A 24,901-nucleotide genomic window follows, 5' to 3' on the forward strand; every position below is an offset into this window, starting at 1 on the left:
TGTGTTTCCACAGAATTATTGTGCAATCTTCGTTTTAATAATCAAGTAAATACTAAAATAACAACATACATGTACATGTAGTATAAAATATTAACTAAATTACATACATTTCACGAAAACAAAGTATAACAAATTACGGTTTGTTATTGTTGTTTATCAAGAACTTAAATGCAACAGTTTGTTCAATGGAAACAAGTGACACAGTGTGAGACATATTACTAACATTATGTTTTAATTAGATTAGTTGATACAAAGTTGGAAATAACATACATCCCAAGATCAGTAACACCCCCCCCCCCCCATGAAACAAAGGTTTTGAGAGGAAGTTTAACATCAGGTTACAATTTACAAGTGAGGTTTTATGTGCGTGAACAGATGCGTGTCTCTAATGACCCACTGAAGATAATGTTCATTGTCTTAAAATCTAATAACTAATGTGATTTGGTTCTTCTCGTATACTTGAGTTATAACACCACATTGAGTAGTACAACAATCCCTGGTATACTAAATATATACATCAATCAAAGATTGTGTCATACTTGACAAATCACCTTTATGTTTGGATACAATGCTATTCTATCAATCAAACGAAATCATAGCTTTACGTGGTAGAAATGTACATGTACAATATAACGTTTGGAATGACACCATGTAATAATCTTTATTTGTAAATCAATCTGTCTTGCATCCAAATCCATTTGCTTTCATTCAAATTCAATCAATTATAACCATGGGAAAACTCAATAAAAATAATCATGCCTGTTTATGTGTACATGCATATTAATAAAGTTTTTAAAAATATTAATCAGAGCAAAGAGAATCTGGTGAGTGTTCTGCAAAAAAATACTCATACTATATTGGGAAATAATACAGAAAAAAAATACAGAGTTGCAGAGTCCAACAAATCCCTATTGCTACATGTATATGGGGTACATAAATTACTATACGTTCCATTATTTGCTGTTGTCAAGTAGCTGCAGCAAACTAGTTACTTGATGCTGGAGAAGTACCTACATCTTGAAGAATAATTCACTAAGTGAAATCTTTCATATTTTATTTTCTTTTCAAAATTGAGCATCCAAGATATAACTGATTCGGATGCATTAAATTTCCTGTATCTTGTATAGTACCAAATATATTTCAGTAATCACGCACTTCACGCTAATAAATAAATTCAACAAAGCCACACCTGCAAACATGTGTGTTTTTGTGTTTTGATTTCTACCACTGACTCCAAGGTGGGTATTTTGCAATAGGTAAACACCCTTTTTTTTTTACATACAAACCTCATTACATGTTCACAAATCACATCACAATGATCTAAATGTGTGTGCTGGAAGAGAATAATACTTTATGGACAACAAGACAATAACAGTCCATGCTGTTCAAATATTGTATCAGACATTAACAGTGCATATTGTTCAAAAAAGGTCTGGTAAAACTTACAACTAATATCAAGAAAAATTATCCTGTCATACTCAAAATATGTTCTTCAAGGAATGAAAGGATTAGATGCCAAACCCAAGAACAACAGCAACTGTATCAAGCAGAGGGGCAACTGCCAGCCCCCACCCCAGACTGACCGTCAGATTTTTGATTTTCCTTTTTTTCACTTTCCATAAATGGCATGATACAGAGGTCTGACACAAACAAAAAATAAAGAAAACCACGCAAACAAAATGCATCACACCAAGCAATTTGATTTGGCGTCCCCCAAACATCAAATGCTAAAAAAAAAGAAGTTTTGCGCAACCAACGACATGACTAGGGTTAAGCATAGGGAGGACCCGAGTGTGCATCATTTTTTTTTTTTTGAAGGGAGAATGTATACATTGTGAGTGTGCAATTCGATATTTCAAAGGGTTACGAGTGTAACACGTTTTAGTTGGGTGGCATAAGGTCGAAATCGTGTCAACTGGTTCAAACCACTAAAGTTGGCTATTCTTATAGCCCCAACATAAGATATTTAGAAGGGGTGACACCTGAAATTCTTTTGGGAATGGTGCTTAAATTGCATAAATCGCTAATGGTTAGTACCTGCAGTGTAATATATTCCCATATTTGGCAATGTTTGGGTATATAAATACACATATAGTGAAAAGTATGTTTTGGGGATTCCACTTACTGGTACATATCCTTACTTAAATAACGTTTTCTGCATCATACTACAGACTGGATGATACGAGGACATAATAAAGATCCCAAATGGCTAATATTATACCCTAAAGTTGTGCCCATTCACTTTTTCCTTGGATATCGTCAACAAGTCTCGCCAAAAGTTTGAATTTACAAGCTTCAAATTCACAAAGTCATTTACTGGCACTGTTACCCTCACAAAAATAAATCATATGATTGAGGACAGTATCATGATACTTAGCTACAAGAAAGGGGGAAAAATCAGGTGTCCGTAAATAGTGCTAAAATTAGGCGAAGGGTTGCCTGACGTGGGAGACCTGAACAAGTTCTAGGAAATCCGCAATATAAGACATTATTGTTGTTTTTAATAATTAGGTCTACGTCAAAACGTTTTCTTACCAATAATTTAGGGAATTTCCTTGAACTTGTTCAGGTTTCCCTTGTTAAGCAACCCTTCACCTACCTTTTTGCCTAATTTACGGACACATAGTTTTTTTCCCTGTTTCTGCTTTTTGGGCTATATATAACAATATTAGCATTGTTTACATGATTTCCCATAAAGTCTTAATAGGGTAACTGTGCCAGTAAGCGACTTGGTGAATTTGAAGCTCATAAACACTGAGATTTGGCAAGACTAATTGATGATCTCTGGAGACAACTGAGGTAAATGCAGCCAACTAGTATAATGGAAGTCATTTCAGATCTTTACCATGTTTACATTATCATTCAGTCACTTGTGGGCTTCATTACATGTAATTGAAGTAGGGTGTGTAAGGACGATCACCAAAATATACTTTTTAAAAAGTAAAAAAAAAAAAATACAAATATGCCCAAACATGGCAAAAAAAACACATATTACATGGCAAGTGTTGATGATTTATGAACATCAGGCACCCTTCCCAAAAGATGTTCAGGTGCCACTTCTTAAAAATATCTTCTCTAGGGCTATAACAATCTATCTGCCACGTTGGTGCTTTGGACCAGTCGTTCACGATCTTGTAAAAAATGGGGTCTAAGCCATTCGACTATTTACACCTAATAAAAATACAATAGAACACAACAAACAAACAGCAATATAATAAACATTCTCCTATAGGTTTTATGACCACCCTTGGATTCTAAAACCACCAAGTAACATGTATACACTTAAGTGCAGATATGCTTCTCATATTCTAATGAACGCTTTGTTTTTTCATGTTCTTCCCCCACAAAAAAAATCTGCAGTGCCACAAAAAATTGTCTTGAGCCATATATGACAGCTGAACCTTGATGCGCTGGAGTGACGAGTTCATCTGTTCGGCAACTTGGCTGTTTATCGCCTTGTATTTTGAGTACCCATCTAGTTTGTACCCAACGGAACAGGCTGATGAAAGAATATGAAACAGAAATGTATTAATTCAAATTACTGAAAAGATATAGACAAATGAAATGCACTGATCAGGCACACAGACATGAAGTGGGTACTTGTGTATGTGATGAAGAGGTAACAAGAGGGAAATTATGGGACTTCATTCTTGAAGACCACATTGACAAGGTAAAGGGAAACCCTATGAAGAAAATTATGATTTCTATATTGCAATATTGCTATCAGCTTATGTAATGAAGTTTAATTGAACAAAATAAGGATGAATCCCTCAGGCAGGGCCACTTTCCAGCTTCAAAATAATTTTAAGATTAGTGCTGACAATAATCGTCATCTTCCAGGCTCTCTTGATGAAAAGGTTATTTTGCTATCCAAGTGACCCATAGGATTGCACCAGTTACTGTTAAAATCGTTGGTCTTGTTAATCAAGGGTGTGAGTGACCACTGATAAAATAGCTGAAAAAGGTGTAAAAAAAACTATACTTTTGTACACAGCAAGTGAGGGAAAAAAAGCTGAAATTCTTGAAAAAAAAGGCGAAATCAGCTCTAAAACTAAAATTTCACACCCGTGAAATTCTTCTCATATCTCATTTCAAATAACAAATAGCATTGTTTGAATATCTGCTGTCTGTCTTCACTCTATTTTGTGATTTACACTGTAGAACAGTGTACCTGTTGCACTACTGTAAGTATTAAGTTTAAGTATCGTTTTGGTTTGCGGTAACACCATGTCATAATAACTACTGCTAAGAAGATATTTAGTTCTGATAAGAACTTGTCCTGCTTATTATCAACGTTCACCAAGTAGTTGTACTTCTAATAGAACTTAAAGCAGGACTGTTCTTATCAGAACTAAAAGTACTTAGTGGAAGTTGATAACAAGCAGGACAAGTTCTTATCAGAACTAAATAATTGTCTTCTAAGCAGAATTTATTACCACAAAGTGTTACCGCAAACCGAAATGATACTGAAACTCCACCATGCAATGCCTAAAAGTATTAAGTATGACGTTAATTTGGCATTTTCTTCTTTTTTTCTCAGGCTTGTATTTTCATCATTCTTGTATTTTCTTGTTTTATATTACTCACATTCATGCGAGTAAGATGTGGCTTTAAGTGTCAGAAAGTGGACATTGATAATTATCCGTAAAAATATTTGATATGATTCCAACTGAATGGAATACACTTGTGTTACAGTCATCAAAAAAGAAATAAATAAATAAAAAAAATATACAATCAAGAATTACCAGTATGATTGGGCCAGTGTAGTCTGTCGATAAGAAACTTGGTCTTCTTAAACATGCCAGGCTCCCGATTTAGGCAGTAGGCATGAAGATGACAGGCGTTGTCATACACAATCATCTTTGGAGCTACGTAAAAAAAAAAAAACCAACATACATTTGATGAGAACAATAATGTAAATTTAAGGTTTATCAAAAGATCAGTTTGCTTCCATGGAATGTGTGTTCAGCGACCGCTTGTTGCAACTGAATTGGTAGTGTGCATTTGAGTTCATTCCCATACCAGGCATGAAGTGAGTAACATAAGAAAAAGTCTGAAGAAGCAGATTTGCTACCATATGCCTTCATTGAGTGTTATTCGCAAGTCACCCATGTTAACAAACAAATGCTTCCACAAAAATGCAACATGCTTAAACAATTTCACTTCAATATTTTTTTTTTAGTGTCATACATTCATCGTAATTAAGTGAAAATCATTATAAAGGCCAAGGAGGATTACCGGTGCATAACGATAGGGACTGTTTTCTTAAACCTTTGTTTAGGTGCTGCAAACAAATCGATGATCTTCAGTTGTGTGCAAATTTACAAATGTCAATGTAAGTTATAAATCATGACTGAATAAGCCTCTGTACTGATGACGTCACACTCCGTTTACGTGTGCGCTCTCCTATGGTGCTCAGTTGACCGTGGGCCCCCACTGGCTCCATAGGAAAGTGCACATGTAAACAAAGTGTGACGTCATCAGTACGGAGGCTTATTAAATCAACAGCTATGATTTGTTGAGGAAAACACTACTTACGTGTCTCAAATCGTGTGAGGAGCAAAGTGAAGGGCACATTCGGTGATTCAAACTGGTTCATAATTTCGAAACCATAACAGATTCCTGAACAAATACAAAATGAAAGACAGTCTTTAATAAAATAGATAGGATTATGTGTACATGTATACTTAAACAGCAAACAGAATGTTGTCACGTAATAATCGTTTCCTGAGGACTGCTATGAATTGTGGCATAATTTGGCCTTTGAGGGAAGCAAAACTTCATGAAAACCTTGCCAGAACAGAAAGTCTTCGAAATACAGGAAATGGGGAACATTGTTTATGCTTTGTAATAATAAGTGGAATCAAAGTTTCAAAAAAACAGGTAAAAATCTTGTGAGAGCCACACGAAACCAGAAACTATCGCATTTACATCACACTTTATATTCTCATTAAAGTATCAATCACAGTAATACTAAATTATCCCATTGCATTGTCATGGAGCCAGACATATTACTACTATTATTCAAACGACTGTAATTACCACTAGGGTAATCCAGTCGGCTTTGGTGTAGAGAAATTTGGTCTTTGGCAGATTGTACATTTTATGATTGCCCATTAAATTATTCTTAGAGAAACATACACATGGACAATACTTTTCAAATTATTGCCAGTGCTGTTAATACATGTTTTGGATTTCCCAATGTGTTCCTTGTGCTTGCAATGTGGTAGGTTGCATCATAATTGCTGGTTCAAATTGACTTTCAGGCTGTTTTTTTCCCCTACCCAGCATTACTTGTTCATTGACAATAAATTTGAGTGCAAGTATTACCATGGGGACAGAAAGCAGCAAATACTCCAGGTGTCATTCTCCCGTAATTTTTGGAATCCTTCCTGCAACTGGTCCTGGTGGTCTTCAAGCCATCCATTGCATATTTTGGCCTTAACCGTTGTTGGGGGAAATGGGGCCAAAAACACATGCCATCGAAGTCGTCTGGTGGTGGGTGGTCTGTGCTTCTCTCAGCCTGAACAGCAGCAGGAGATTGTGAAGAAGTTGACTGCTCAAATGGGGCTACTGCCAGACGAAGCAGCTCACAAAGGACAGGAAAGAGTACTTCAGGAAGAACTTGCTCCGATGCAATGAGGTCAGCTATTATAGGACACTATGAACAAAATATCAATTCAACAATATACAGGGTGAGTCAAAAAAAGATGAACCCAAACCCCTAAAAATGTATTTACATTTGTGTGAAGCTCCAAAATAACATCCACTTTTTTGGCGACAGGCCTTCAAAAGGACATTGTTCATCATTTTTAACTTTTAAACTGAGGTTTTACAATTGTATCTCAGGTGATGTTTGCAGACAAGAGTGATGAAGATTCTTGAAATTGCATTTTTGGGATGTGACAGGTTTTAGGGTCATTGTGCTTAAATGATGATATTCTTTTAATGCATTGAGCAATTTCAGTATTTTTTTTATCTAAACGTAGCTCTTGAAATTGGCAAAGACGAAATCGGCATTTTATCAGTTATCACATATTTTAGATAATATTGTGTGATAGAAAACTTTTAAGTTTTATAAGAATATTGAGTAACTATTGAGCACTTGGTAATTTCCTCTTCTGTTTTAACTACAAAGTTGAATGCTGGTAGCACGGGCAAGCCATTGAAAACTTCTTTAAGAGTGCTAGGTGTCAGCACTGACATCTGAGCAAAGAAACATGTACACATCAATTAAGGCCAAGTAAAAAAAAATGCTTAGCATCATGCCTTTTTGAAAAACAAGGGAGGATGCCCTTTTTCCCCCCTCCAAAATGGCTGCCAGACCGGGCTATTTTTCAAGATGGCCGCCAGTTTTTGTTTTTAAATGACCATCACTTGAATTCAGGAAATGACAAACCAGCTTTATAAGGGCTAGATGCAACAAACAAGCCAAAATGATGTCATTGTTTAAAATGTATCATTTTTTACAATTAACAAAAAAGGAAAGAGGTGGCCTCCAAAATAGAAGCGGGCAGGAACGCAAAACATGTAAATTGTTTAATTTGGCCTACGACAGAATTCAATATCTCATCTTCTATTACCTACATGTACAAAGTACTTCTCCCACATAATCATTCCTCAATCTCTTCGATGTCATGTTTCAATAAAGTTCGATGATGTACGTTGACCACCTTCAACTCTTCTTTTTTCATTCATTAGCATCAGTTTTTTTTCACATAGCACAATGCGTTCATCCCATTATTTTGTAATGCATGTCACTGTTGCTGTTCACGTTTGTTTGAATATTACCGTTAATATAATTTTTAACAATCATTGTAAATATTAAGTTTTGCTGAAACCAAATATTTTTAGTCCTTGGATTTTTTAAACCATAAAACGGAAATGAATGAATGAATGAATCCCATGTTCTTGTATGGCCTTGTACTGTGTTTCCATTTATCCTTTCTGAAACTCTGTTATGACAACAATGTGAAGCCATATCTGAGTTATTAGGACTATTCTTCAGTTCTTCAATGAGTCCTAAATGCTCCCTAAAGTCCACTGCTATTTGCTCAAACTGCAAACCACCCTGGATATTCAATGCACTATTTGCTCTTATCCATTCACAAGAATACTGAAAACAGCCAAAAGGAAAATATGCACTCCACTATCAGTTTAAACTATCACGTGCATCTGAAAAGTGCCACCATCCAAGGTACATGTATGTGTGTAGGTTCCTATTCCATTTCTTTCCACCCTTTGAGATGGTTAACATAATTCTGTAGAGCTGTGCAATTGTTCTGTCTAGCATGTTGTCATTTTGAAGAAAGCAATAAAAGAATGACATTTCCAAGATAATTATAAGATGACACATTTTTGGAGATATCTGTAATAATATTTTTTTTTTTTATTCAGGAAAAACTTGTGATTGATTCAATGCACATCCAAGGATATTTGTTATTATTCCTTGCTTCAGAGCATGATTGCATAGTTGCAATCGGCTGCATTAAAAAACGTTTGAATTTTAAATCAGGAACATAGTATGCTTTTTGCTGAGTATTCATCATTCACAAGTTACATGTACATGTAGTTATTAAGCACCTTTCTTTAGATTTTGAGTACTGTAGTTACATCAAACGGAAAATATGCACACTAACAAATAATACACCATACTGTTATACCTCATTAATAAGTATCTCTCTGTACCTACGTAATCTAACTATTGCATGGGGATTTATGCTAATATTACAATGGAGCACTAACCTTGTTTGTGAGAATAGCCATAGCATTTAAGTCTTTTCTTGGGGAAAATCCATGAGCCATCTTCTCCAACAGTTCTAATAACTCTGCCTCTGGATGGAGCAGTCCACAAACTGGAGAAGTTGCAGACAAAGCTTGCAATAACGGTTTGTAAGTTGCAGGTGGGGCTGTTGCATGTCCAGTTGAACCCAGCTCATTCAGAAAAGGGAGTAGGCTGCCTTGATGTTCCTTGCATCCATCAATAAGCATCAGGAAGTCATTGGGAGGAAACGGATGTGCCTCTGACGATCGGGCAAACTTCTTTAACAACTTCCTTGTTTGGGTGTCAACCAGAAAGATGCTTTTTCTGTAAACAGTATAAAGAGAAAACAGTAAAAGTAATTCACATGAACATTAAATCATCTAGCTAAGCGTAATGTCAAATGAACAATTCATACAATTTCCAGTTGAGACACAATCCAAATGAGACAAAGCCTTCAAATGCATGAATCACTCTGTGTTAATTAATTGGCATTAAAAGAATCACAGGATTACCATGGAGTGCTGTTGCATCAAAGTTTGGAGCATTGAATTCATGATGTAATCCTACAGGTGGTGGGTTCAAGTCCAGCCTGGGGTTATCGTGTGTGTGCCCTTAGACAAGGCGCTTTGTCACACATTGCTTCTCCCCATTCCTATTTTAGCTGCTTTGCGCCTAAATTGCAACAAAGAGCTGTATACTATGCAGCGAAATGGGATGGTCTTTGGAATATGTTTCGTTGGCCGAATGAGAAGGGTAATATAATGATGCAATCAATAATGGTGAATACCTGCACTTTATAAATACCCCTAATTATTATTATTTGTTTTTATTATTACAACTAATATAAGCTGTATTGTAATGTAAGTGAACTCTTTTGTGGAATCATGATTCTTTACAACAAAACTACTGAATAAAGTAGCTGGAAAAATTAGAGTCCAGAACACAATTATAAGCCTTATCTGCTTGACGACTGTTTTGCTTCTTTGGTAGCCTTCGGCACATTGTCCTTCCACAGCGATAGGTCCTTGCGAAGGGAAAGGTGGGTAGCATCACAGATGATTATATCTGGCTGTGCGCCACACGTTTGTTCCCTGCAGATAAACTGCTCGTGGTAATCGATGTCCAGCAGACGCAGGAACCCATACCATGCCCATACAAACTTGTTGTAGTGCAGTTGTGATGCAAAAGAGCTATGTCCAGCATCATTCTGCATTTGCACCCAAACACTGTAAAATCCAAACATGGGTGATCTGAGGAGACAGATGAAATACATTGTATTCTTGCAATGTCAACTTACAGAAAGATGCCCATGTACAGTCAAGTTTCTATTAGCAATGAATACTACCAACTACAAGAAAATAATGAATAAATAATTCATTATTGTGCATAAATATTTCATTATTGTACATACATGCATGTTATACAGAAGGAATTTGATGATGGCTGTCATTGTGTTATATTGTAAACATGTTTTTGGGTTTTTTTTACATCCTGAGCCAAACGTGAGATCGTATATCACCCATGGCAAAATTCCCAGAGGTCCTAATCCTATAGTAACTTGTATTGCCATTCATGCTTTCATTGAACATTGCTCTGTGATGTGCTGCAATGATCCAGTTTTCAAATCTCTTTAAGGCCAAGAAAAATAAAACACCAGTTGATCGTCCCGGGAGGATGAGGGTCTTTATATAGCCCTTTCAAATAATTCTAGGAATGCACACCTTCCATACAGAAACTGGTACATGTACTGTCTCAGGACGGAGTGGTCAATCAAGTAGGTTGTCATGTTGAATAGGCAGTCAGACAAGCCATCATATTGAAGTTCAGAGTCACACATCTCATTGCTGCACTTCCTGAAGAAAACTAAATACAATATGGTTCCTCAAAATCAAAATTTGATGTACAACTAATGACATAAAATTGATCTACACACTTCGTACATGAAATGGTATAAGTTGAAAATTCACAATTAATTTTCTTTGGAATTGAACAGTGTAGTAGAATTTACATTGTGAACCAAAATTTTTACTGTAGGAGATGTACAGACCTGAAACGTTATGTCATTGAAGGTTTTGGATGTTGACAGATAGTGTGCCGAACGGTGTTACATAAAAACGTATTTAAAATGTTAAAATGTTTGACTAGATATGCATGATGCCCCTTTTGAAAACCATTTCGTCTTCCAATCTTTGACATTATTTCTGCATGCATACAGTATGAGTCAAAATGGAAGCTAAAATAAATGATTACTGTGGTGAAAATTATGAACACATATACAGGGTGAGTAAAACAAAAATAAAACAAAAATTTGGGACCATTTTTTTTAAAGTGAAGTTCTGCATATAGCGCCTTCTTTTTTTCCACACTGAAAAGGTTTATGTTGTACTCAGTCATTAAGACTTAAGCATCGTGCAGACAGGCAAGTCAACCGTTTATTCTGAAGTTTAAAGTTATAAAACTATGTTCTTTGTCAAAATCAACAAAACATGAGTAATTCATACTGGGTAGCAATCAGTAAACACCAAGCACGACTTGCTTTACTAAAATTGCTCTCACGTCGTTTGGCTTGATCAATGACAGATTATTACTTCTTTTCTCAATCCAACAAAATACTCCTTCAACCTGTTATTAAAATTTAAGATACATGTATGTGTTTGCAATATTCAACAACCAAAAAATCATTTATCTCGAGCCTGGTTTTTGACTTGCATTGTATGTACACCATTTATATTAAAATGCTGTCCAAAAGAATCAATCAATGTGTCCCCTGCAGGTCATCTATGTCTGAAGCTGGATTTATAGAGTTCTGAAGTGTGACGTCATTTAGAACTAGAGTAGTGCAATCGAATGGAGTACGCGCGTGTTGGTTCATGGGCTGAATCACGCGCTAATGCCTTTTACACACATTCTGTGCACGTGATGTATTCACTTCAATACCGTAATTCTATAGGAATGAAAGCATGGAACATTGTTGACCCTTTATACATAACGACATCAAGTAATTCTGACATCTAAAAAAAAATGTATTGTGATATACATACAACTTTTGGAGAGGGGAAGGACACAATTAATGTACATAATAACATGTTTTTCATACCTGATGCTCGATGAATTGACTGTAGAGTGAAAACAGGATATTCACCCTTCAGGTAGATGTCATTACTCCATGATGCGTGACAGCATGCGCACATACCACCTGGTGTGGGAATCAGGTGAAGATTGCCATTGACTGTACAACCCCGTTGCATAACAGGTTTGGCAACCATGTCTTGTAGATGAATGCTCTCAAGCTGAAAGGGAATGCGCTTCCAGGAAGCCACTGATCCTGCTCCTGCTTTCCTTTTAAGAGAAGTTGACTCCAAAAGAGCAGACATCTCCAATAAGAAGACCGGCAAATCTGTCACTTGCTCAAGAATATCCTTGATCTTACTGATGTGCTGACAATCGCCCCTCCTGCATGTCAAACACTTCAACCCATTGCCCACGATGTCAATGACGGCAAATGATTGATCCGTAACAATGACCGCAGCACGTGGATTTCCACACACAGGCCACACATCATTGAGATTGGGAGGAATTTGCTGTGGCATACGGAAAAAAAAACCCAACCTTTCTTTACCAATGCATAGGAATATATATATCTATATGTACACTTAAAAGGGTAAATATTAGGCCAAAAAAAATAATAGTTGTGTGTCCGATACCTTGGCATTTAAAAATAGGGTAGGAACCTTAGGTCGATAGGAAACTTCATATTTTGTTTTGGCATTTCTGGTGCGTACGATCATATGCAGGTGTCAGCGTGTAGTAAAGGGAGTAATTGAAAGTTTTCAAATTTTTCCCCTCATTCCCCCCCCCCCAAAAAAAAATAAATCAGGACCAGAGCTGTAAAAATCAGGTAGCAAAAATATTTTGTTTGGCCTTATTAATGAGTTGGAATTGATGCATACCATCCAAAATGATTGAAGTTCAAAATTCAAGTTTATTATTCACACTAAAAGGTGAAGAGATTCAGCTTCCACTGGCATTTCTAAACAATGACATTACATAACACCATTAAACCAATGAATAGAACACTATAACTCACTCAGCTCTCTTCAGCTTAATAAACTCAAGAGACCTGAGAAATAGATTACAGGAATATTTCGTCGCACAGCTGACATACCGACAAATAAGCAAAATCCCTGTTTCAAGTAATTCGCGTTTGAAGTTGGGCATTTTTCTGGGCGTCCCTAATGTTTCGATAATAACCCTTTTGGTGTATATTCAAAATAAAATAGGAAATGTAGTATCCATCAGGTTAGTTGTCCCACATGTTTTCATTCGACCATAAATGTATTCCTCAGTTTGTCAAATTACAAAAATCTCAGTTTGTCAGATCGCACTCGCACTGCATATTAATTACGCATTCAACATGAAACATGCAATGTTATTTTGATCATAATACAGGAAGATAAGTGCACAATGAATTTAGTCTTAAAAAGTCACCGTTTTTGACAACCACAGTAGCACATCATTTGTTTGTACTTTGAACGCACTCCTTACATTAGCTGGTTACCAGGGACATTTTGTATTTGTCACTATGTCACATTAAGGATTTGTTACTTTGACTGATTGGCCTCAGGCCGGGCTCCGAATCTCAAAATCCAAATAAAAATTAAGAATTTTGGCATAAATACTTAAAAGAGCAACCTTTAAAACCACGAAAGTGACAAAATCTCAAAATTGCCAAAATGGTTGATTTGCTGGTTTGTCAGCTCTGCGACGATTTGGTCTCCAGCAGCAGCAGCAGCAGCAGCATGGGGGACACCTCATCCCCAACAAACACCCCCTCTGCCCTTGAAATGCGCTAGGCACTTTTCACAAGAAACATAGAACCATGAGGGACCAACAAGAACTCCAAACACAGGAAACTAACATCACCACTTACCACATCCTCTTCAAGGCCAGATGCGTGTGCATAGCTGTGGTCTGAAAGAAAATATTGAAACAATTTTAGTTCACAATTTATCACATAACACTGGAAAACATTCTTGATACAAGTGCTCTAAGGTATATGCGTCTGTAACAAACAACATTCAGTTAATTGTTGAGAAAATATTTGATTCAAGAATAAAGCACTACAAATCAAGGTTAATACATGTACTCTTATTTGATCATTATACAGAACATACTTGGATGCAAGGACAAAAAAGATTATTTGTTTTGCAGAGGGACTTTTAGCGCATAAGGGACAGATATTGAAAAAACTGGAAGCCTCTATACATGTTCATGAATCTCAATATTTAAAGTTTTTTAACTGGAAACATAATTTAAAAACTTTTTTCAGATTTGAATGGTTTCCAGATAATGTGTATTACCAAAGATCCATTTACAATATTAACAAAACTGCTATTTATGGAAGCTATATTTAGTTCAAAATGCACCGTTATAGAAGATCAGTGCATCTACAAAGTTATATAATTGGTTGACATGGTAATTATTAGGAGCCGGATCAGTAATTTCCATGTATTTTCCCATCCCGAAATCAATAATTCTTGACTTATAATGTAGCTTTATTTCTTTAGCATTTCAGAGTCATTTGTATATATAAATAGTTAATATTAATGTTTGTCGCATATTTCACAAACACGATTGGGACCCAGTCTTTAGGTCTGCTTTAACCAGAGATTGTATTACAGTGGTTGTATTCATAATAACTGAAGTCAACTGTAAACTTGGAATGGCAGGTGATGTACCGGTAGGTTTACCTTGGCTTTGATGGTGAGCTGTTATCCCAACATTTTCGTCAAATCTAACCAGGATACCAGCAAGGCAGTCGATGTGCAGACATCCCGGTAAATCTATGAGAAGAATGTTCCGCATATTTAGCCACCCAAATGTAACACTAAGTCATAATTACAATAACATCTACACATCACATTTGGGCTATGAACCACAAAGTAATAATAAAAATAAAAAATTAATAAAAAAAGTAATAAAAATAAATAAACATTACAAAAAAAATCCCTTTGGGAGACATTTCCACAGGATTGTGCCAAAAAAACTAACAATCATTTGTCATTATCCTTCCCCCATGACAAGCAATGGATCAAGCCTTCATTGTATTGAATAACGTTAAAATTCACCCACAAATAAGAGTTATGATTTTTAGGGAGACATTAAAATGTATGGTGTCTCCATAAGGTATAAGAATAAAATTTTCTCATGAAGGGTACAATACCATGTTTAATATAATAATAATAATAAAAAATAACTACTAAAAATGGTACCCTCAGGGAAACATTCCCATAAACATGTGATTTAATTTGTCTTCACTTTTCTTAACCCCAAAATGTGTATGATGACTTGACAAGAGAACTCTAGAAGTTGTGGAAGGTGAAGGTAAAAGGTGATTCTGGTCATTGTGGGACCCTCAGTACTATTCCTTGGTCCCAGAAACAAAAATCTCAATGAAATTGGTACAAAAGCGGCTCTTTGGGGAACAGGGATCTGAGGCATTCAGACACATGCACCGCCATGGTCCCCTTTTTGGTTTCAAACTGCACACCACCTTGCATGAGTCAACCACTGTAGCCATGTGGCCGTGGGGACACACAGTGATGAAATAAACACTGCATAAAAAGAAAACCCTCACTCATTGGAGGGGTCATCATTTTGAATCTGATAAACTTATGGTGACGTCAGTTTTATCTAAAAACCTTACGAAAATTTTGTTACATGTATGTACCTGCATTTTGCAACAAAGGACTGCAAATCATCAAAAAGTGACAATGGTTAAAAGTTGCAAGCTCAAAAATTATGCGAGGAGAGCATTACCACACATGCCCGTAATTGGCCACTATCAAATGCACAGTGCCCAAACAAAGCGCGGGTAATTCATGCAAGCAGCATATCATTCCATTTTACTTTTTCATTATCTTTAGCTTGTGTGCACTACTCACAGATTTACCAAATTACAAACCAACTACTGCCGGCAATTTCCAGAAATGTGTCATTTGACACATCTTTGGAATCTGCAATTTTTTTTTATTGTCTTTGTCAAAATGGCAGCAGATCATTTTCAGACGGAATTTAGTGCCACTAATATTTTTTAATCAGGTAAGCTTCTCAACAACAAACATTTTATAATTAGCTACATGTTAATAGCTACAAATGACAAACTCTGCCCCAAGGAAATACTTTTTTTAAAAACTCAACCTTGACTGCTCTGTTGGACATGTTCTGAGGCAGAGTGCAGCACTTGACTCCTTGCTGGATCACAGGAGCAGTAGAACGCCCACTTCCAGGTCCCACTGAAGCACATAGCTCTCCTGGTTACCATTACATATCTGCTGCCCTGCACATTTGAACAAGGACAATTTCAGAATGTTGCAGTACAATTTAATCATAATTCAATAAAACAACATTCAACATGTTAATGTTAACAGGAAGAACACTGTAGGGGCCAAATTGTACACTGTAGCACAGTGACATTTCTTATCACGTGAGACAGGGTGAGTTGAATGGCAGGATTTGCTTTTGCAGTGGAAACCAAAACGATCATCCTATGCCATACTTGTTGATGCATTTTGCATATTATAAAAGTACCAGGTACAAGATCTTCATTTCTTTAATTCAAATCATCTACACTTCAAAATACCCTTCATTAAACTTCTCTACCTGTTTTTGTTCTTCAGTGATTAATTGCACATTTGCTTTTTTGCTTACTTCCGATTGTCTTTTCAAAATTTGAGTTTCTGGGCAGATCCATTGGGGTAGGGGGACACGCATGGGGGTGCACAAACCCCACGCCATGGCTTTGTGAGGTGGTGTGTCATAACAAAACTTCACAAACAGGTTTGAAAAGTATCACACACCCCCCTTTTGGACCTGGATCCGCCCCTGCTTGTACTTCCTGAACTGTGGGTAATCAGATCAAAACCAATCAGTTATAATTTTTTTAATTCTTTTTTTTGTCACAATTATCCTATCGCGGTAGAAATTAATCGCGTCAACGCAGCTTGTGAAATATTGTCCAATTACATGATATACAAATGGACGCGGAACGCACAAAAACGTGAAAAAAAAAACTTAGTGTACAAAAACTCCATAGGGTTGTCTAAGGGGCGTGGCTACCTCGCAAACGGTGATAGGTCAATTCAGTCATTTGTGTATTGTTTTTTATTTGATTAAGTTTTACTTAATACAATCAGATCATGGGTAAGTTTCATTAAAAATGTTGTACTGTTATGCCATAATTGATTGAAGTCTGAACGTGCAAGCAAAAATGTTGTATTTTAGTGCATGTTTATAGGCAAAATGCCATAGGCTACGGTCGTGTCTCTGAAATTTTGTTATTTAAATCCTTGTGCTGTACATACAATGTACATGTACTTTCAGAACTGTAAGGTATGTAGAAAGACCACTTGAAGTTGTACTTGTAGTTTGGAGTTCGGAAAAAAATGAGAATTTTGTGCTACAGTAACTTCAATTGGTCTTTCTGTAAGGTTTGTAAAAACCTTACAATTCTGAAAGGACATACATTCTCTATCAACTTACCTCAATTGAGTGGTTTTCAGAATTGTATCTATTCAGTAGAAACTTTGTGAAGTGCTCATCACATGGGGAGATGGAGTTAGTTTCTAACAGCAACTGACGGTAGATTTCAGGTGCCTCAAGTACCTCTACTTCACCATGGCCATATTCTGAAATTTAAAAAGAACAAGTTCCAGTCTAATGGTAGTTAATACAGTCAAATGATGCAATGCTCGGTGCTTGTACGTGTGTGTGTGTGAAGCCTTGTGCATGGTTGTCCATTGCATTGCATTACTTGTACATGGTTGTGACACTACACATGTATGAAGCCTTGTGCATGGTTGCCATTGCCTAGCATTACTTGTACATGGTTGTGACACTACACGTGTATGAAGCCTTGTGCATGGTTGTCCATTGCCTAGCATTACTTGTACATGGTTGTGACACTACACGTGTATGAAGCCTTGTGCATGGTTGTCCATTGCCTAGCATTACTTGTACATGGTTGTGACACTACACGTGTGTGAAGCCTTGTGCATGGTTGTCCATTGCCTAGCATTACTTGTACATGGTTGTGACACTACACGTGTATGAAGCCTTGTGCATGGTTGTCCATTGCCTAGCATTACTTGTACATGGTTGTGACACTACACGTGTATGAAGCCTTGTGCATGGTTGTCCATTGCCTAGCATTACTTGTACATGGTTGTGACACTACACGTGTATGAAGCCTTGTGCATGGTTGTCCATTGCCTAGCATTACTTGTACATGGTTGTGACACTACACGTGTGTGAAGCCTTGTGCATGGTTGTCCATTGCCTAGCATTACTTGTACATGGTTGTGACACTACACGTGTATGAAGCCTTGTGCATGGTTGTCCATTGCCTAGCATTACTTGTACATGGTTGTGACACTACACGTGTATGAAGCCTTGTGCATGGTTGTCCATTGCCTAGCATTACTTGTACATGGTTGTGACACTACACGTGTGTGAAGCCTTGTGCATGGTTGTCCATTGCTTAGCATTACTTGTACATGGTTGTGACACTACACATGTATGAAGCCTTGTGCATAGTTGTCCTTGCTTAGCATTACTTGTATAATTATGGTTGTGACACTACACATGTACTTCTATGAAGCCTTGTGAATGGTTGTCAATTGCTTAGTCAGCAAAAAATCACAATTTTCTTTGGCGATAGTTCAAGGTGTAGAACATAAGCAGTGTTTAAGCACAAGCATTTGTATTTTTTTTGCAACAACAGATTAAGCTGAAATTCGGATTTACACTGAGATGATATAGTGTTCAACTACTTATGAAATATCCATTGAAAGGGATTCCTAGATATTGAAATGAATGCATTGATTTGGGGATGTTTTCAAAAAATTTCTTCCCGACTTTAAGGTCAGCTTTTACCACTAACAACAGTATTGACGTTTCGGCATCAATAATGATGGCAATTTTTTTCACTGACATGAAGTTTAGAATTTTTTTCTTCCATTATCAATATCATTGAACATTTCAATCATACTGAGCATATTTTCTGAGAAACACAATGTACAAAAAGCCATGTTTTTATGGGATGCATGAATTTCACTGCTTTGTACATGTAGTGTCCACAGAGTTCCCTGTAGTGGCCAAGTAGGCAGCAGATTACCTTTGTTTACACTAGCAATAAACTGCATGCATTGTACCATGGAGCTATAAAACACAGCTCCATGATTGTACTAAGGTGTTCCCAAGCACACCACATGATGGATGGGTGGTTAAAACAAAAATCCAAGGCCACAGGATGTTTGGCTGCAGACACATTCCTGCAAACCATGCATGCACAGGGGATTAGGAATAAACAGAGGGGTGATATCAGATAAACTACTCCTGTGCAAGAGGTAATGAATAATAATGATGTAGTGCAAGTGGGCTAGAGGTAATTGCTTTAGCAGAGGACTGGAATGTGGACAGCCCCCCTGAGGGACAAAAGAACAGAAACTCCCACAGTGGTCTTCCAAAAACACAAAAATAAAATGGCAGGATGTACATAAAACAAAGAAAGAACAAGGACGATAAAATCTCCAAAAATCCCATGTTAGTTTTTAAGATTGTCTTTAAAGTTAATAAATTGTCATCATTATCTCCACTCACATGTACCCTACTTTAAGTGTGTTAGAAAATAATTATATATATTTTGCTGCATTTTAAATGTGGATTTGTTCACTTCAAAATATAATTGTAAAATCATGCCGAAACAAATTAATCTGGAACTTTGTAGCGGGTACATAAACTCAAGTTTTATAGATGTAGATAGCGTGATAAAATTTCACTTAGTAGTTATATAGTGTGAAATTTGGGCAAAGAGCTTTGAGGTATGGTAAAAATATTACTCTAGCAAGGCACTAGAGAAGAGACAAAAAAAATCAAAGTGTGCCATGTAGGCATGCAGTGCCAAGTTAGAGTACACTACAACAACATTCCAAAGGCTCCATTGTCATAATTTACTTGGTTGTATGGAGGTAGAATTAGATACATGGTTCATGGTTGCAACACTAGCTAGCTACTAGCTAGCAACAAGTTGTAGTGGTTTAGCTCTATGGTGTACAGTATGTGTGTATGATAATGCATGGTTATCCATTGCATTAGGTTTTTGCACATGCGCCAGTTTTTCCAGGCTGTGCCGTAAAATTAATATCCATGAGCTCGTAATTCATAGAAATAAAACACTGAGAATGGCCTTCCAAAAAACTGCTCATGATGCGCGGAATATTTATTGAAGCCATAAGAAACGTCCCAAGTAGATTCAAAAATAAATATATTTAGCATCAACATCGAAAATTTTAAATGCAGAGATGCCAACTTTACAGACAACAAAATAGTAATGATTCTTCCTGCAAAGAGTAATGCTAATGTACATAGGACAACAGTCAAGTTTAAGAGTAACCACAGTACTTTTCAGAGTAACCACAATGTTGGCGTATAGGACAGTAACATGCCCAAGAGCAAACCCCTAAATTCACCTACAAATGGGGGATTCCATGGTGGTGGGATTTCTGAAAGTGAAACCGGAGTGTGGTTTTAGCACTCAACTGCAAAATTTAACGCAGTTCTCGGAGTTCGCAATTCAAACGACGCCGCCAATGCCCGATTGACTTAAAGGAATATACATCATTTGCTTTTGCTGTAATCATCAGAAATGGATGGAATTGGGGGGTTGGAAATATATAGCAAAAATACACACACTGACTTTTTTAAGGTTTTGGGTTCGAAAATGCTATAAAAACCAAGAAAAACAATCATTTACCTGTAGTCTGGTTCCCTGACTCCATATAAGAAGAAACAGAGCAGTTTACATACATTGGGGAATTGTAAAGTCAGGGAACCAGTCTAGCTGGCTCATACCCGTTCATAGGATTGTAATCGCTTGCAAACAAGTGCGATGGTCAATTGGGGCCAGTATTTGAAAAAAGCCAGTTTTTTCCAACGCTGATCGGCCGATCACCGTTGGAAATTGATACAAAAATACCACTTTTCTTGAAAATGACAGTATACCAGGTGCCATGATTTTACAGGATGCTTTACACTGTCATTCACTAACAGTCCAGCAAGGTATTTCAAAATGATTTGGGTAGTTTTATTTTTGGATGTTTGCAAATGTTGTATTTTCCCTTTAAGTGCCCCGCATGTATACATTTCACAGGAACAGCCAGGGATAGGCCTATTACGCGTAGCGCCTGCTAGATGGATTTGTGCACATATATGTACCGCGCCGTTTGTTTACATTCAGTGTATCGTATGTATTTTCTAGCTATGTACGTGGTTCCATCAGGGTTTGCTCTCAAAAGTCTTCCATAGTGGTATTCTCCTTTTACTAGTCTTTCCAATGATACTTTATTTGATTTCGAATTTACTTACCCTGACCACGAAAAATCCCACAAAACGTGAATGTTATTTTCGTTCCGATTGAGACATTTAAAAAGGTCCCAACCATGAATCAAACTTAAATTTTCGAAGGTATTTTCTAATAAAATGTCTTGCCAAAAATTAATAGTCTTTTTCTGTCCACTGAGTGTTATCAAAAAAGTATTTGTAATAAAAAAAAGCGAATTGAAAAGATGTCCTCTGGTGACCTTTTTTACGCAAAAGGGGACTGGACACAATTCAGTCACAAGAGGGTGTTCTATACAAGCTGAAGCACAGACACGCGCATAAGCCTAACGTCGCCCCCCCTCCCCCTGAAAACAGCGGTGAAGTGTATGAAGCCTTGTGCATGGTTGTCCATTTGTACTTGTACAGATATTGTACATGGTTGTTTTACTACACAAAAATGAATCCTTGTGGTTGTGAATTGCCTAGCATTACTTGTACATGGTTGTGACACTACACGTGTATGAAGCCTTGTGCATGGTTGTCCATTGCCTAGCATTACTTGTACATGGTTGTGACACTACACGTGTATGAAGCCTTGTGCATGGTTGTCCATTGCCTAGCATTACTTGTACATGGTTGTGACACTACACGTGTGTGAAGCCTTGTGCATGGTTGTCCATTGCCTAGCATTACTTGTACATGGTTGTGACGCTACACGTGTATGAAGCCTTGTGCATGGTTGTCCATTGCCTAGCATTACTTGTACATGGTTGTGACACTACACGTGTATGAAGCCTTGTGCATGGTTGTCCATTGCCTAGCATTACTTGTACATGGTTGTGACACTACACGTGTATGAAGCCTTGTGCATGGTTGTCCATTGCCTAGCATTACTTGTACATGGTTGTGACACTACACGTGTATGAAGCCTTGTGCATGGTTGTCCATTGCCTAGCATTACTTGTTGTACATGGTTGTGACGCTACACGTGTGTGAAGCCTTGTGCATGGTTGTCCATTGCATTGCATTACTTGTACATGGTTGTGACACTACACGTGTATGAAGCCTTGTGCATGGTTGTCCATTGCCTAGCATTACTTGTACATGGTTGTGACACTACACGTGTATGAAGCCTTGTGCATGGTTGTCCATTGCCTAGCATTACTTGTACATGGTTGTGACACTACACGTGTATGAAGCCTTGTGCATGGTTGTCCATTGCCTAGCATTACTTGTACATGGTTGTGACGCTACACATGTATGAAGCCTTGTGCATGGTTCTCCATTGCCTAGCATTACTTGTACATGGTTGTGACAATACACGCATATGAAGCCTTGTGCATGGTTGTCCATTGCCTAGCATTACTTGTACATGGTTGTGACACTACACGCATATGAAGCCTTGTGCATGGTTGTCCATTGCCTAGCATTACTTGTACATGGTTGTGACACTACACATGTATGAAGCCTTGTGCATGGTTGTCCATTGCCTAGCATTACTTGTACATGGTTGTGACGCTACACGTGTATGAAGCCTTGTGCATGGTTGTCCATTGCCTAGCATTACTTGTACATGGTTGTGACGCTACACGTGTGTGAAGCCTTGTGCATGGTTGTCCATTGCCTAGCATTACTTGTACATGGTTGTGACGCTACACGTGTGTGAAGCCTTGTGCATGGTTGTCCATTGCCTAGCATTACTTGTACATGGTTGTGACGCTACACGTGTATGAAGCCTTGTGCATGGTTGTCCATTGCCTAGCATTACTTGTACATGGTTGTGACACTACACATGTATGAAGCCTTGTGCATGGTTGTCCATTGCCTAGCATTACTTGTACATGGTTGTGACGCTACACGTGTATGAAGCCTTGTGCATGGTTGTCCATTGCCTAGCATTACTTGTACATGGTTGTGACACTACACGTGTATGAAGCCTTGTGCATGGTTGTCCATTGCCTAGCATTACTTGTACATGGTTGTGACACTACACATACCTACATGTACATTGTGTATGAAGCCTTGTGCATGGTTGTCCATTGCCTAGCATTACTTGTACATGGTTGTGACACTACACGCATATGAAGCCTTGTGCATGGTTGTCCATTGCCTAGCATTACTTGTACATGGTTGTGACACTACACGTGTATGAAGCCTTGTGCATGGTTGTCCATTGCCTAGCATTACTTGTACATGGTTGTGACACTACACGCATATGAAGCCTTGTGCATGGTTGTCCATTGCCTAGCATTACTTGTACATGGTTGTGACACTACACGTGTATGAAGCCTTGTGCATGGTTGCTAATTGCCTAGCATTACTTGTACATGGTTGTGACACTACACGTACCTGTACATGTACAATTGTATATCTGTATGAAGCCTTGTGCATGGTTGTCCATTGCCTTGTATTCATTGTACATGGTTTATTGCAACAGTCATGACAGTACACGACAGTACACGTGTGAAGCCTTGTGCATGTTTAAACTGCTTAGCAATAGCATGCATTACTCATTAGCTGATTAGGGGCTAGTTAAACGCATGCCAAACAACTACAGCTCCATGGTATTACAGCTATAGGTAGGGCTATTTATTAGTGTTTCATACTCACGACAACGAATTTCTTCCGAGCCGTCATGAAGCGGTACATCGTTGCCATCACCTTGATGGGTAGCTGCGTTCGTAGGCCTAGGCCTACTGGCAGTACTGCTGCTGCCGGTCATGCCGGTGTTGCTGCTACTAGTGCTAGTGCCGCTAGTTCTACTTGTGTATCTGTCGCTGCGCGACCGCTTTAACCTAGGTAATTTGCTGACATCAACTGGGGTCGACAATTCGTCCAAATATCGCGATCGTAAATTGTAGTCATGCCACTTTTCACGATATCTTTCGCGGTTCAAGGCATTGTTGACATCCTTCTCACTAGGCTCCGCCATCTTTCGCTGGCCAGACGCGCGGGCGGACTCCACTGGCTAGCTACACGTACGTGGGTACGGGTACGGTACCGATCTTGTACTGTATAAACGTACAGTCGTCATGTACCGCCGTTTGTTTATGTACATTAGGCTATGCTGTAGGTGACCAGATGAAAATCGCGAAATTCTGCCAGATGCATTTCAAATTCTGCTAGATTAAACAAAATCTAAGAAATCAACCTGAATTACACTACACAAAACACAGTATAAACAATATGCTCACAATCTGATAAATACATGTTTTGACATATCCTTTGGAAAACACGTTAAATTTCCTTAAAGATGCAATTTTGCTTCCATTTCTAGCCTGCAGTAATTGTACATTCTTCATCAACCGCTTAATATTGGAGCATATTGCTTAAATTAAGTAATGAACCTTTAAAAAAAATCTGCTGATTGCTTTTTTTGGCTACAATTTTAAAGACTACTAAAGAAATCTGCAGAACTTTGCATTCTTTTAACTGTTTTTTTTAATATTTGATCGGTTTTCTCCAAAAAAATATGTCAAATCTAGCCGAAAATCGGCTAAAACGGTCAATATTTATTGCAATGGACTGTAAGCTCCGCCTACATCTAGATGAGGACCGCCCATAGAGCTGTATACAGCCCTATGGGACCGCCCAATTTTAGCATATCCGCATGACTGTGGTGCAAAACGGCACGAATGAGAGACTATAACCCATCCGCTGGTTCCAACAACATGTTTCGTAAATAAACACCACGGTAATAGGGAACCAGTGGCAATATCATTGAAACGTGCATGGTTGTGTTCGGTGGTTGAGTGTCAT

General features: G+C 37.7%; 1 protein-coding gene across 2 annotated transcripts; it reads right to left on the reverse strand.

Moving 5' to 3' along the window:
• On the reverse strand, positions 1-24,209 carry LOC119737631. 2 transcript variants are annotated; one of them, XM_038212099.1, is made up of 13 exons: positions 23,753-24,209; positions 17,306-17,451; positions 15,965-16,103; positions 14,515-14,607; positions 13,695-13,735; positions 11,862-12,345; positions 10,486-10,627; positions 9,724-9,990; positions 8,746-9,097; positions 6,331-6,661; positions 5,539-5,622; positions 4,746-4,868; positions 1-3,499 (listed from the first exon to the last, which is right to left on the reverse strand). In XM_038212099.1, the coding sequence occupies exons 1-13, from the start codon at positions 24,072-24,074 to the stop codon at positions 3,309-3,311; spliced, it is 2,715 nt and encodes a 904-aa protein (XP_038068027.1). In that variant the 5' UTR covers positions 24,075-24,209; the 3' UTR covers positions 1-3,308. The 2 variants fall into 2 exon arrangements, with proteins under 2 accessions (XP_038068027.1, XP_038068026.1); XM_038212098.1 differs by having other exon boundaries at positions 9,724-10,014.
• Positions 24,210-24,901: the final 692 nt, after the last annotated feature.

The sequence above is a fragment of the Patiria miniata genome, unplaced genomic scaffold (genome assembly GCF_015706575.1).
Source record: "Patiria miniata isolate m_02_andy unplaced genomic scaffold, ASM1570657v1 HiC_scaffold_3, whole genome shotgun sequence".
Classification (NCBI taxonomy): domain Eukaryota; kingdom Metazoa; phylum Echinodermata; class Asteroidea; order Valvatida; family Asterinidae; genus Patiria; species Patiria miniata.

Coding starts and splice junctions, on each gene's coding strand:
- LOC119737631 (XM_038212098.1), bottom strand. CDS start 24,074: ATGGCGGAGCCTAGTGAGAAGGATGTCAACAATGCCTTGAACCGCGAA. Junction 13,736..14,514: donor AGCTCACCATCAAAGCCAAG/GTAAACCTACCG, acceptor ATTTTCTTTCAG/ACCACAGCTATGCACACGCA. Junction 10,015..10,485: donor TACCAGTTTCTGTATGGAAG/GTGTGCATTCCT, acceptor CTGTCTCCTCAG/ATCACCCATGTTTGGATTTT.